We start from the raw sequence: 15,367 nt of genomic DNA, 5'->3' as shown, positions 1-15,367 counted from the left end.
AACCCCTCAGATGGCCGGAAACGGCCCTTCCCGAGTGTTCATTCTGGTTCCCTGGCCTCTTGCTAACTTGAGGCATGCACCTCAATTTTTATGTAGAATAAAGGCACAGTTTTAACCTGCCCCCGGTTCCGCCGCCCTTGGTCCAGGTATACAATTGACTAGTTAGAAAAAAATTATCGTGCAAAAAGCGTTGTAGCCCAGATGAACTGCGTTTAAGGTGGTGTTACACGGAAATATTCGGGCATCATGATGCTAAATAAAGAAAATCATGGAATTGTCGGGCAAAAATTTGAAAAAGATTCGGGCAAGCTACTGCAGATATATATATATATATATATATATATATATATATATATATATATATTTCCAGAGGACAAGAAATTCGGGCAAAAGTCCTGAAAAATTCGGGCAGCCTAAGAGGAGAAAAATATATGTATATATATATATATATATATATATATATATATATATATATATATATATATATATATATATATATATATTTTCAGGACTTTTGTCCGAATTTCTTGTCCTCTGGAAATTTTGGGGGCAGTCTGCCCCCCTGCCCCCCCCCCGCCTCCTACGCTTATGGTTATGGTAACGCCTGTAGTCGTCGTTGGGGGCTCGTAATTCGAGCGTACACGAAACCATAATTATTTATTATCGATATCAACTTATGAACTTATTTAATGATTAGAAAATTGTGAAATACAAACAAGTCTCTAGTAGAAAAACCGAGTCTTTTGAAGGCAAGTCTCAAGTCAAGTCCCAAGTCTTTGCTAACTTTTTGGGCAAGTCTCAAGTCAAGTCCCAAGTCTCTGACAGCCGAGTCTCGAGTCGAGTCTCAAGTCCTAAAATTTGCGACTCGAGTCGGACTCGAGTCCGAGTCCCTGACTCGAGTCCCCAACTCTGATATGTGACACACTGAAGTGCCCTGGGAGTGACTGATTGAATTGTGCACACCTCTGTGCATGGGTGTGATATACGTTAACAATGATCAGGGGTAAATGTAAAGACGTGTGAGAAGGCTCTGCCTCTTATTTTAACAGATGATACGCATAGAATCATTGCTGTCTCACAGCGGACAATAAGTACTTAGGCTGGAAGGAATTTCTCACACCAGTAAATTTCATGAAATATTATAAACATTAAAGGAGTCATGCCAATCAAACGAAGCTGTGATTCGGTCCTCGAAAGTCTTAGAAGTGGAAACATTTGGGTGCTTTCAAAATGTTAAGATGTCTTTGCCATATAATAACAACTAAAAAGACTAATTTTTCGCTTAACTTGTTAAAAATTAGACTCATATATTGATAAATTTTGTGCATTTATCAAGTTACCTAATCAGCCCTTCGTTTAAGTTGGAAAATAATAAATGATTACTCACCAATTTAAAGATTTTAACATTTTCAGCAAAACGATAAATTGTTCAGTTAACTTAAAGTGCGTACTTTAGTAATTTTCTGGAAACATGCTGAAAGGATCTTATGGAATCTTTTTGATTAAACAATTGCAACAGGGTGTTAATATGCTAACTGTAAATGTAGTTCATTCACCATTTGCGACATAATGGTAAATTTATCCCATTAAAATAGTCAGGAATTGATCAAATTTTAACAAAATATCAAATTGCAAAATTTCTTAATGAGCGAGTTAAAGTACATGTTACAGAACTGAATTGCATAGAAATTGACTAGTAATTTTTTTTTTTTGGGGGGGGGGGGCAAATTGTATAGTTGTCTAAATCCAACAGGTAATCATTCGACAATTTCTGTATTGTGTAGAAATATGTAGTTGACAATTGATTTAGAAAAACATTTTTGTCATCACTACGTAAACATTTTAACAATTCGATGGCTCCTGAACGTTTCGATATGAAAACATTTGCCTTACAATTCGTGGAGGGTATTAGACGATGGAGAAAGTATATAACCTTATCGGTAACATTATTGAGAAAACTCCCGGCAAACTGCAGGTATCTGATTTTATTAAACCGACGTTCCGCAAAATACGCAGACGGTACGAACCAAAATATAGGTCGCGAATAAACGTTGGTTGGTCGCGAGAGTTTTCTAAAAGTAAACTTAAAACTTATCCCTTGTTTTCGAAGGGTGCAGACGAAAATCGATTTATGTTAATGTTACATATTTTTAATAGCAATACATTCTGAGGCAGAGTTTGATCTTCTACTGATTCCTCATTGGAAGATCCTGGAGCACGGGCCTTAAAGGCATTGAAGACTCGCCCCAAACCGCGTGCCGCCATCTGCAAATGTTAACTTTCCGTTGCTTGCAAGTGAAGTTTTTTGTGTGTGTCGCTATAAAATGCAGACAGTAATGAAACGTATACGGATAAGAATCAGAGATATGATCTACATGCCAGTTCACATATAATCGTGCAGCTAGATTGAAACGGCCTGTACCTAACAATTCAGTCAGTTTGATACGAGTTCAGCTGAAGCTACTCAGGACACTTTTCCACTGTCGTGTATCAATCCCTACTTTTATTATTTAATATTATTTTTAATGTTCTCGATTTGATTTTTTTTTATTAGTGGGATGAGTCGGGCAGGGAGAGCGAATAGATGGGGTTGTCTGCTTGCGGGTGATCCAATCAAAGAAGTTACAGTTATAATGTTATGATAAAGTTATCTGATAAAGTTACAATGATATGACACGAGTGACATTTGCTTTACTATAAAACTGAACCGTTTCATTTTACGTCAGGTTGTGAATCAGTTGATCTTATACAGCGGACGTTGTAAGTGAGCAACACAAGGCGGTGGTAATTTGGGGAGATTAAATGTTGCAGTAAATCCGTTGGTGGGTGAAATAAAGTTGTACAATTAGTTCAACTAAAGCTGAGCATGCTCTATCCTATAAGAAGAAATACTTGATTGCCTTGCATCGCTCGGTCAGATACTATACTACAATCCGGGACTGCTGGGTCTACTTGCTTTCACTTACCCTGCCAATCTACGTTTGTAGGTTTTCGCTTTCACTAAAGAAAATGAGCCACATCTTAATCAAACCGTTAACGTCAAAATGTTTAAAGGTAGTGAGAGATAAATGCTGGCGCCTGTTACCATCCTCTTCAGTAACAATGAAACCTTCAGACCACTATTATATACATTTACCGTATCTTGTGTAGTCTTTTGGGAGTTTAATCTCTATTTACTGTCTCCTTCAATTCTCAGAGCAAAAAGGCCATCGGAGATTTCCAGAGTGAATGGATCCTGCTGAATGAAAGATTACGGTAGAAGAGTGTAATAATTGCCTGCAAATCGTTTCGGCTATTAAGCAGACTTATATAGAATAGAGGCCAGCAATCGGAAACTGAATTTGTGTTTAATAGTGAAAAAGAGGCTGCAGCTCATAGAATTCATAACAAAGCAAGCTACATCATGGTTCTCTGAGCATATCAGTGTACAGAACTTGATAACGCCTCTATATAAATTTGGTTAGAGTAGTCAGTTCCTTAGCCTACCAATATGGAATTGATCAATAATTAAACCAAAGTGTGTTTGTTATTGTTATGAAATATTGCCAAGAAACGTCGAGTAGTTTGAAGGTAAACAACCCTTCAAGGTCAGCAGTCCCCCCCCCCCCCCGAATATGTATACAGAAAGTCAGACAATGGCCACCCATGCTCAAATTTCAGTTACCCACACCGAGATATTTAATTGTCTGTTTCAATAATCCCCCAAGTTGGCAAGTCAGAAATTCTAGCAAAATACTTTTGACGACTTTTAGCAAGTTTAGACATGCTAATATCTGGAATCAATACTGATAGTCATAATAGTTAACTTGGTCGATGGTCATACACACAACATGATGACTTAAAAAGAATCAAATTTATGTGAGACTGAGACGGGTGGATGGGTGCATGGGACGTGATGTGGACGCTTGAGGGATAAATATTATTCGTATGCATCACATTCGATCTCTTGCAAGTGTCGTACCACAAAAAAAAAATCCTCCCTCCCCAAGTACCTTTAATAAGCACTATTGAGTTTCTGGGCACATTCACTTTATCGGAAACTGAACTATTTATAAAATAAAGATACTTCTGTGCCGTAGCCTTGGTGGATTCCCTAAATGGGGGAGGGGAGCAGTTGAGGAACATCGAGAATCATCATGTATCGTTTCAGATGTTACATAGTGATGCTATAATGTGCGTATATACCAGGGCCTTCTTAAAGCAACTTTCAGTGGGTGGGCCATTTCCTAAAAGGGACCAACATGACACGATCTCAGCGGAGCGCCACCATCAGTTGGCGGGTAGCGTAGCAAGAAAATTGTTGCCAAAAGTGCCTCCCAGATTACCTGAAATGGCACTCCCCGCGCCTTGCATCAAAACATTCTTAATTTTGAGTGTGTGGGTATTGACCGCAGCTGTATTTACTGACTGCACACTAGTGTCTAATTACCGACGGTAGCAAGCTGTGTGTGTATTTTCTGGGATCGATGGTAGTGTTTAACACTTCTGTTACACCTCATTCGAAACTAGGTCAAATTACCGGCATCAGACGTTCCTTTTTGTGCGAGTCTTCACACCCATTAAATCACCTCCTCCAGATTTTTAAGAAATCGATAATTTATTTCACCCTCTTCAACATCCAAGCATGAAAAAATGACTCAGAAAATGCCCCAAAATCATTATAGGTGACTTTAGGCCTATTTTCCGTCAACCCTTCAGGCGTACGTGCAATACTCTAAATGTGGTACGGTACCTGTACAGTTATGTTAATGTTATGCGACCATGATCGTTTACATAAGTGCCTGAGCTCATACGTGCCTGGAGAGCCTGAGCTCATTTCGTTCTAATAACAAGTTGAACAGCTCAAGAAACAGGCAGTGATAGATCTCTTCACGTTAGGTAATCGAGGCTGCCCGCAAACGCGAAAAAAGTGAAAGTATATCAAACGACAAGCTGTCATTCTATAGCCTATAAAAAACATCACACTGAAAAGAAACATATCCCAAGTTTAGGAAGTTCAACGGTCATTGAATGCTGAAACATAAGGTAAAATAGTAAGAAATGTTTTCCAATTAACTTCTCCCGAACATGAATCTAGAACTGATTGGTTTAAAGGGTGAGAAGACTCGCGCACAAAGAAACGTCTCATGCCGGTAATCTGACCAGTTTCGAATGAGGTGTAACAGAAGTGTAGAAGTAAGTTGGCCTGAGGTTTCGATCCTAGCAGGATCTTTTTCAAAGGCTCAAAGACAGAAGTGTTAGACCAGGGAGTTGTTATGTAAACTCCCTGCAGGTTAGACACCACAGCTTGCTACCGTCGGTAATTTTTCAGATGGCGGCACGTGGTCGGGGCGAGTCTTCAAGTCCTTTAATAAAGATTATAGTCTGATGTTCTCATTTACCCAATGAATGTCAGTCATTTAGTTTAAGACATTGGGATGGTAAGTGGGTATAAAGTACATATAGAACATATCTAGAGCTATTGCTTAGAATTATTTCTCTTTGGTGGGTGGGGGGGGGGGGGCAAGAGCGCCCACAGTGATCACCCCTCCTCCTTGCCCGTGCGTGCATTCCTAGCTGAACGTTAACTATTTGTTAAATTTTCAAAAAAGAGACAATGACACTTAACTTAATGTATAAGGTTGGATACTGGTCATCATTGAATTATTTCAATGTTCCTCACAATGTTGTTAGTGAGACTCACGGTATCATGTACCAGAACATTAATGTATTCATGGTCAGTCTACTTTCTTTTCTTTTTATAAGCTTCATTGGGTGTTTCCAACGGTTTCTTTTAGTAAAATTAATTATAAGTTTACCTGCACATAATAGCTGTATTAGCTGTATGATGATAATATACATTTCTAAGATAATATGAAGAAAATACACCATAATGGATGGATGGATGGATGGATGGATGGATGGATGGATGGATGGATGGATGGATGGATGGATGGATGGATGGATGGATGGATGGATGGATGGATGGATGGATGGATGGATGGATGGATGGATGGATGGATGGATGGATGGATGGATGGATGGATGGATGGATGGATGGATGGATGGATGGATGGATGGATGGATGGATGGATGGATGGATGGATGGATGGATGGATGGATGGATGGATGGATGGATGGATGGATGGATGGATGGATGGATAGAAAAATATCAGTGCCTGTGACTCTCTTGGTTGATGCAAAACATTCTGAACGATCCAAAAACCGCCATTAACACATGAACTTTATCCATGATCCCATAATTTCTATGCCTACACTGAAATTTGAATGTACCGCAAGTCATGCTCACAAGTACACGTTTAACATGTGATGCATAATCTTGTATGGAATTCCACACGTTAAGGTTATAAGCTAACGCTGATGTGAATGGAAAAGCCATACAATGGACCCTTCATCAGAAGGTCATAAAGATTACCCTATTTGCTTCACATTGTGGCATACATAGCTTATTATGTTTGCAGACGATCGAGTCAACTAACGTTGATATATTCATTTCATTTTATCCAAAGACAGCCTTTGTGTTGCTGTCCGTCCCAATTGATCACTCTGACAGAAGATATCGATTTCCAGAAGCTTCTCATTGATTTTGATATGCTATAGGCAAATTCCCATCTACTTAGTCAATTCTTAAGACCATTATATCAACACAACACTATGTGTTAAGCTACTTCTGCATGCTGTATGATAAATGGACAAACACTATACTGAAAAGAATGCAAGCAAAACCATACAGTTTTTTATTTATTTTGAACAGGATTGAACGAGCTGGTACTTGTGATGATAGAACTAGTCGTTATAACTATAAGCTTGACTCAGAGCGGAAGCAGATTAATTATAGAACCATCGCTTTCATTGGTATAAACTCTGAGAGGATCTATTAAAGTTATTATGTACCATAGCCTTCATAGAAATTTAGTGGTACTTAAAGAAGATCACCTTTGCGAGACAGAGCCGGCATACGAAAACCAAACAGACTTGATCCACCCTTAACCAGTTCGCTAGTAACACCGAGACTGACAATGTGATCATGTCGGTGTTATGTCAAGAAGGGCCCCTTGATCCGTGCAATTACAGTTTAATATGGTGGTAACCTTATCATCGGCTTAAATAGGCCTGTGTGGGTGGTGTGGTCTCCCAGGGCACGGGTCCAACGGGGAACCGGTAACAAGAACGACCACCCCCCTTCCCCATAAAATGTAACACCCAACCGCTGGAGCCGACCGAGGGCAGGCGAATTGGCAAGAGTGGTGTTAAACTTGTAATCACTCAACAAAACGGGTCACATGTACACTTTACGGTCTGAGGATGCCTCAGTGTCATATCCGGGCATCTAGAGGTACCAAATGTGTACTCCGACTCGCCTCTGGACCCCATATCTATTGCTTCACCGGAGCCCAGTTCCTTCTTGTCAGTACGTCACTGAACCTGATGCAATTATATAAAGGGTCGATTGAGGCTGCAGAAGCAGAGTGTATCAGCACATTAAGGTTTCTTGTCCTAGCACTATCTTGTATGAGTACAATTATAACTTGCACAAATGATTATCATAAATTAAGCCTGGATTTAGGTTTGTTCGAGCGACGCCCTCACTTTATAGCTGACCATTTACAACACATTCAATTCTCTCTGATCATGATTTTCTTATTATCATTTTTCCTGGGAGAGCTTAGAGTTTTGGCTACTCAACCTAATATTTGCACTCCTTGAGGTCAGTAGATGCCTGCGCAATTATCCAAGGCATAAAGTGGTCTAGAATTGCCCCGTGATTGGTTCCGATTTTCCAACAAAATGCAATCATTAAGCAACAAAATGAAGCATCTTATTTGTCTATGTGATAGTATATTGAAAACAATGCCATCCCACGTCGCACTTTGCCACCCTTCGCCGGTGAGCCTATACAGCTATAGGAAACCACTAGGCCTACGGATGATGATGGCCCTGGCCCCTTCACATATGAAATGGGCTATAGTCTGGTAACCAGACACATGTTCGGTTGTACCTTATATAGCACATGGTCGATTGTAGTTAATAGTTATTGCAATAATAGTTAATTCACATAAAATATTTTTTCTCTGTACGTTTTCCAGCCTTAAAGCTATTGAAATATAATTTGATAGCGCTTCGTCCGGTTTTTTTTAAATGCCAACCGTGTACGAAAGTATGGCCACCACAGACCCCATTCATTTTTAAATAATAGTTTTTCTTCTTTGACATCGAACAATGGTAGATTTCATATGGCGAATAGGAATACTTAGAAAGAAAGAATATGTAAATGTAATCCCCATCCCTTCTAACAGAGCGAAACACCGTCCATGAGATATAAATACAATTTATTACCAACAGACAGGTAAGAAAATTCTTCCATCATTTTTATTACTTTCAAAATATCGGTCAAACCATCCCCTCCCCCTCCCCCTCAACCCCCTCCCCAAGAAAAAATAGTCATTTTTCTTTTGGGCCCCTTAACAGTAGAGTATAGGGTCTCTACTTAACAGGAGTCTATAGTTAAGTCTTTTCCCCATGTATGTATACAGACGGCATAAAAAAATTACATACATGTACGTGTGGGTTGGTATACGCATATATTTCCTACCTCCATATTCTGCACCCCGGGAACGTTTAGAAACCCCAAGTCTATTCACAGCCTAGAAATTAGTGGCGCTAATATGTTGGGGAGTACACATAGTAAACGGAACAGCCAATTCCTGAGACGAACTTGAGTATCTGCTGTTCTCGTTCACGGTGCGAGTGTCGTGAGTGGAACGTTCGGTGTACAGTAAACTTGATATAACTGTGGAGCGTTTAAGTTGCACCATCCTCTTTCGAACACACGCAAACCTATTATATTAGTTGTACGAACTGTTGGAATTAACTAAGTTTGGGGACCAGTAGCTGGATATTAGCCGTTCCTGTAAATAATCATTCGGCTCTGCCTGATTTACCGCGGTCTGTATTGCAGGTATACTGAACGTGGAAGCCTATTCAAACGGATAAAGTTTTGCTGCCTTTTGAGAATAAGTTCACGAGCAGTGCAGGTCAGTCTAAAAGTACCGGTCACTTTCAGTTTGTTCTGCATCATCTAGCGCAAGACGTATAAATGTTACTCATCTATTCTCATCGATTGTGAAACCACTTTCTTGCCGGTAACGTTTTCCGATAAAGCGATTCAACATTGTTATAAAAAGAGGATTACAGACTTCTTCTGAAGCGAAAGACAGATTATGACTGAAATCTTATTTGAAATGGTAACCATTCCTTTCTCGGTTACTAGGCTAGGGCTTATCAGCAAGACGCATTGTCTGACTCCTGGGAAACTATTCTGGGAGCCTAGCCAAGATTTGTAACCTGTTGTTAGTATATACTGGACATAACCAAGGCAATAGCAAATTAGTGTACAAACTTTAAACTGCAGTCGAAGTGGCGTAAACTGACTTTCGTGTTGGTGATTATAAGCCCTATTAGCGCAAGTGAAGATTTGACGGCATTAACATTGAAACATGTCAGGTACTGAAATAATTTCTCATATTTGGCCAACTTGTCACATTCAGACATGCCTGGCTTTACAGTTACAATTACTGAAATTAGAGTTAATTGGACAATTAATAATTACCTTGCACTTTTAGCTAAAATATTAATCAATTTCTAAACTTGGTATTCATTGAAATAAATTGCAGTTTATTGTCAGTCTTGAATTATTTCTAGACAAAGTTTTCATCTAGCCTCTGAGTGGGAATATGGCCTCAAGTCGCATCAAGAAAGGCTCAAAGACGAGGAACAATTCTTCAAAAATGAAGGAGTTACCTCCACCACAGCCACAAGGAGAGAGAAAGTACAAATTGCAAGAATTTGAATTGCTTTCCACAGTTGGTAAGTGTTTGCTTGTTTGCATACTTGTTTCAATAAGGTTTACCAGGAGTCCATACATGTCTAGGCCATATATCTTCTTGGATACAGAACTTATTTGGCCTATGTCTGGCATCAGAATGCATTGGCAATGGTGTCTTTTCTATCATTTTACAATACATACAAACCTTTTTCAGTATTTTAAGCACTCTAACAGGTCCATCTGTAAACTATTTCAGTGCACTGCATATAGTTTGAAATGATCACTGTCATTGTTCATGAAGAAAATGTTTCCCTATATGTAACCAACAACAACTCAACTTTTCAACTTCCTGGACATCTTTGTAATGAAAGCAGTGGGAGAGGTATGGGAAATGTTGTTGGAAGGAAGGTCACATAGAATGCCATGGATGCTAAATCACCTTGCTTGTAGAAAAGCTTTGGCTAACCTACTTTCCAGTCAGTTGCCAAGTAAACAATTGTTCTGGAAGAATTGCAATCAGACACAGAAGACCATTCACCTCCACATATTGTTCCCTTTCAGCCATATGCACCAGCTTGCTGTAAATTTAATCAAGCTAAGATGAGTGCACTTAAAAAGAAATACAAATGAAACAAACCAACTAAGCTTACAAAACCACAAATTGATAACAGTGCGTCACGGTAACAGGGTAACATGGAGGTTGGAGTTTTCACAGGACGGGTAATTTCTTGCATACTTGGTTGTATCATTTTTGGTTTCCATGCCAAAGGTTCAGTAACTTTTGCAATGGTGCTGGTGTGTGTATGGGAAGCAGGACATTTCGCCCAACTGCCATTTCGCCCAACCTTACCATTTCGCCCAACCAGCCTGGTCATTTCGCCCAACCAGCCTGGTCATTTCGCCCAACCAGCCTGGTCATTTCGCCCAACCAGCCTGGTCATTTCGCCCAACCAGTCTGGTCATTTCGCCCAACCTTGATTAAATATGATATTTCAAAAGGAAACGTTCGGGAATTGTTAACGTTACAGGATACGAACCGAATATTAAGGAATCTTGAGGATTGATCAGTGTGTTAGGGGTTAGGTTTGATAGTAAACGTTCGAATATTAAGGAAACTTGAAGTCCTTTACTTTGTATAACTTTAGTAAGGAAACGTTCGGGAATTTTTAACGTTACAGGATACGAACCGAATATTAAGGAAACTTGAGGATTGATCAGTGTGTTAGGGGTTAGGTTTGATAGTAAACGTTCAAATATTAAGGAATATTAAGGAAACTTGAAGTCCTTTACTTTGTATAACTTTAGTAAGGAAACGTTCGGGAATTTTTAACGTTACAGGATACGAACCGAATATTAAGGAAACTTGAGGATTGATCAGTGTGTTAGGGGTTAGGTTTGATAGTAAACGTTCGAATATTAAGGAATATTAAGGAAACTTGAAGTCCTTTACTTTGTATAACTTTAGTAAGGAAACGTTCGGGAATTTTTAACGTTACAGGATACGAACCGAATATTAAGGAATCTTGAGGATTGATCAGTGTGTTAGGGGTTAGGTTTGATAGTAAACGTTCGAATATTAAGGAACCTTGAAGTCCTTTACTTTGTATAACTTTAGTAAGGAAACGTTCGGGAATTTTTAACGTTACAGGATACGAACCGAATATTAAGGAATCTTGAGGATGGATCAGTGTTTTAGGGGTTAGGTTTGATAGGTTTGATATAGTAAACGTTCGGGAATTGTTAACGTTACGGGATACGAACCGAGTATTAAGGAAACTTGAAGTCGTGGTTAAATTGATTACATATGTGATTACATATGTGGTTACATTGATAAAGTGGTTACATTGATTAAATATAGTAATTCAATATTACGGACGGGTTTTATATATTTTTTTTCAATTTAATAAGGAAACGTTCGGGAATTGATAGTCAGTAGGATGGATCAGTGTTTTAGGGGTTAGGTTTGATAGGTTTTTATGAAGACCGATTCCCCTGTGTTTGTATAATAATATAACTCCCAGTGCTGTATGTGTAAACGCCTAAAGTAGTGTAATCCTCCCATTATACCCGAAATAACTGCTCAGACTCCGATCGATATCGAGCGGACCTTACTTTTTTATTTACCTATTACGAAGTAACCTAACCCAAAATAAATCAAATTGAACTAGTGGAATAGAAAAAATAATATTATTCTGACTGAATATTAGTAAAAATAAGGTTGGGCGAAATGACCAACACGGTTGGGCGAAATGACCAAGCTGGTTGGGCGAAATGACTATGATGGTTGGGCGAAATGACCATGCTGGTTGGGCGAAATGACCAGGCTGGTTGGGCGAAATGACCAGGCTGGTTGGGCGAAATGGCAGTTGGGCGAAATGGTTGTTGGGCGAAGTGACTAGAAAGCTGTGTATGCATGTGTGTGTATGTGACTGCTAGCTTGTACACACAATATCTATAAACAACCACAAGTTGAATCAACTTGGTAGGTAGGTACCTCATGATGAGTAGATGAGCTCTATTGTTTGTGGTTACCTTCTGAGGTATATTGATGAGTAGGCAGGGCTTAACATAACATTTTTAAAAATGTCAGTAACTCTCAACCTTATGTCCAATTTAGTTCATACATGGTATGGTGATGTAACTACATGATAGGTACATGTTCTTTTCAACAACTTTTTCCTCGTTAATATTCATTAGTGGGTTGGTCTTAGCAGGAAGTTGTTAAAAACAGCTTGTTTACACAATACCTCAACAATAACAACTTGAATCAATGTCATTCTAGGTAAGTAGATGCCCATGATGTAGAGGTGACCTATATTTTTTTGTAGTTTCCATCTCATGAATATTAATGAATGGGCTGGGCCTAATGTAGAATTCTTAAAATGTCAATATCTCTTCAACAGTATGCCCGATTTAGTTCATACTTGGTATGGTGATGTAACTATATAGTAAGTATTCGCTCTTTCCAACAACAACAACAACAACTTAAGACTAGTGTTGCGCCGATATCACCAATATCGGTTTTGGCCGATATCCGATATTATCATCCCAATATCGGTCCGATACCGATACGATACCGATATTTTTTAACAGACAAAATAAAGGCAAAATCGTACTTTTAGTCATGCATACATTCACAAATAAATCTTCAAGTAAACAACAAAATATGGTGTTTTGTTTTCCTTTTGTCCTAAGTGGAAAAGAATGACTCTTTTCCTGGTTTTCAAAAAGAAAATGGTTATTGAAATCCAACCGGAATCTTTTTCACTGCAGCGCTGCACGATAAAATGGACGCAATAAATGTGAGCCTGAACATCGTAAAGACCTACAAGTAGCTACAGTGTTAACGTATACTTGCAAAATTGCATCTTAATTAGGTTACGAACTGTCGATCACAATGTAAAAGTTATAATTTATTGAGTTTATACTCAATGTACAACTTATTCCCTTGACCGTATAGAAAAAAAAAACTGAAAATCTGTAGAGAAATGACCAATTGTGTACGGAAAGTAAGGTGGTACACCTTTCAAATATTACGAAAGATTGAGCAAAACACTTTCGAAAAATTCACGCAAAACTGGCATATCGTACTAAATGCAACTAATGTCATGTAAACAAGGCTCTAGTGCATCAATTTGTGAATATACCGTAAGACCACATCTGTTGTTAAGCGGGGGGAAAAGAAAGTATTTTCTAGAATTTCCAAAAATACGGAAAAAATTATATCCTACCATAGTTAAGTGTATAGCAAATAGCCTAACCACCTCGGCGGTTACGGATCTCACGTAACTAAAAATTTCCCTGGCAACGTGCCAAAAAATGTTAACAAGCAGGTGTTACACAGGGGATGAGCTTACAGTTGTTTGGGAAGGTACCTGGGAAAATTCGCAGCACATTTACCGTGGTAGTTGGGTATAGGGTTAAACGCTGCAGTTGTAAAAATGTACGCATAGTGCACGCTAATCATTGTTAGGCAGTCTAGAAACAGGGCTTTGCTGAACGTTGTTTGTTTCATATTATCGGAAGTTTTGTAAGTTGCGCTTTTTAAAGATTGAAAAACAGATTAAATCTCTTTTCATTTTATAACATAATATAGCTACTCTAACTTGTCATTTCAAAATTTTCATCAGTTTCGTGACAATTTAAATAAAAAAAGTTGTCAGTATTTTGCATCCTCAACTGCGAATTTTTCATCGCCAGACATGCAAAAAATGCCAAAATTTTTCGGGGCTTTCGCCCCCAGGATCCCCACGAGGGGTTCTACCCCATGACCCCACCAAGGCCCTAAGGCGGGCCCCTGGACACCACGCCTTTATGCTCGCAAGCTACGCGTGCTCGGCGTGTTCGCTGGGCGAACACCGGCGGGAAATCGGCAGTGTGTTCGCGGGAAATTGAACAGGTTTTCCAACACTGCTGAACTGTGCAGTTATGCATCATGTTCAAGGTTTTCACGAGGCCTTTGAGAAAATGAATGGTTAGTACAGTGTATATATGCTGCACTAATGCTGTGTGTAGGCCAAGGTTCACGAAGGTCATTGGTTATATTCGCGCGCTGTAGACGTGTTTTTAGAGGTTACGGAGGGTCAGGTTTCCATGGATATTAATCGAAAATGAATCTGAGTTTAACTGACGCTTATGAAATGAATCGTCTTGGGCAGATTAACAAATCATTGCAAGTATAAAGAAGTAGCTCTGCTGTTAAAAAGAAAAGTTCAATATCGGTTTGCTGTTATCGGCAATTAGGCAAAATTTTACCGATATGCTGCCGATATTGCAAATATCGGCCGTTACCGATATTGAAAACGATTATCGTAGCAACACTACTTAAGACCTCGTTAATATTCATGAGTTGTTGGGGCTTAATGGGAAATAGTCAAAACAGCTCTTGTAAACACCATATATCTCATCAACCACAAGTTGAATCAATGTCATACTTGGTAGGTAGATGCCCATGATTGAAATTGGTAGAGGTCAACAAGTGTCAAAGTCTGAAACCTTTTAAACATGATAAATCCAAAATTAAAGCTACAATAAATCTGTCACTTCTCCAATGGCATGATATTCCTTGGTGAGGGGTTTGGTCAAGGTCAGTTCAGTTTTGTGATGGGGCTCCACAAGTCTTTAATAGAACATACAGTCATCCAGTAAAGTTCAAGGAAAGTTGATATGTAGTATTGCTTTAAGCACACTCTAGCAGCATTATCCAGTTTCACCTGCTGAGATTCAAGGGGTCAACAGGTTATCTCAAATGATGGCAAAATTGGCTCAAGGGATCAAAAGGTTATCTCAATTGGTCTCAAATTCATAATTTGTTGTGTGATTTATTCCAGATGAATGTGCACCATCAAAATATTTCCCAGTGCAATTAAACAATCTCATATAGAACACTCAGTATATTAACAAATCTTAAAGGGATTTGCATTAGGAACTGGAATGAAAATTCATTACTGTAAAATCCTTACCAGTGAATTAAATAGATGATACCTTCTCAGCATGATAACTGGTTCACGATACCTTTCTTTGTATGTTGCCATATTAGTC

The 15,367-nt window shown here is 38.9% G+C and overlaps 1 protein-coding gene and 1 long non-coding RNA gene across 3 annotated transcripts in view; both read left to right on the top strand.

The window, feature by feature from the left end:
- The first annotated feature begins 8,814 nt into the window (after positions 1 to 8,814).
- LOC139975365 (cAMP-dependent protein kinase catalytic subunit PRKX-like) overlaps positions 8,815 to 15,367 on the top strand; it is a 72,117-nt gene continuing 65,564 nt past the window's right edge. Inside the window, exons 1-2 of one of the 2 annotated variants that reach the window (XM_071983262.1) lie at positions 8,815 to 9,504; positions 9,703 to 9,867. In XM_071983262.1, the coding sequence (XP_071839363.1) occupies positions 9,735 to 9,867 (133 nt within the window). In that variant the 5' untranslated portion in view covers positions 8,815 to 9,504; positions 9,703 to 9,734. Of the gene's footprint in view, positions 9,868 to 15,367 lie in introns of both variants that reach the window. The other variant, XM_071983261.1, reaches the window with a different exon arrangement.
- LOC139975366 (uncharacterized) lies at positions 10,639 to 11,624 on the top strand. Its single transcript, XR_011795726.1, has 2 exons — positions 10,639 to 10,947; positions 11,035 to 11,624. It is a non-coding gene; the product is annotated as an uncharacterized lncRNA (long non-coding RNA).

This window comes from Apostichopus japonicus, chromosome 10 (assembly GCF_037975245.1).
Source record: "Apostichopus japonicus isolate 1M-3 chromosome 10, ASM3797524v1, whole genome shotgun sequence".
Lineage (NCBI taxonomy): Eukaryota > Metazoa > Echinodermata > Holothuroidea > Aspidochirotida > Stichopodidae > Apostichopus > Apostichopus japonicus.
This window is presented reverse-complemented; position numbering and strand designations above follow the sequence as displayed.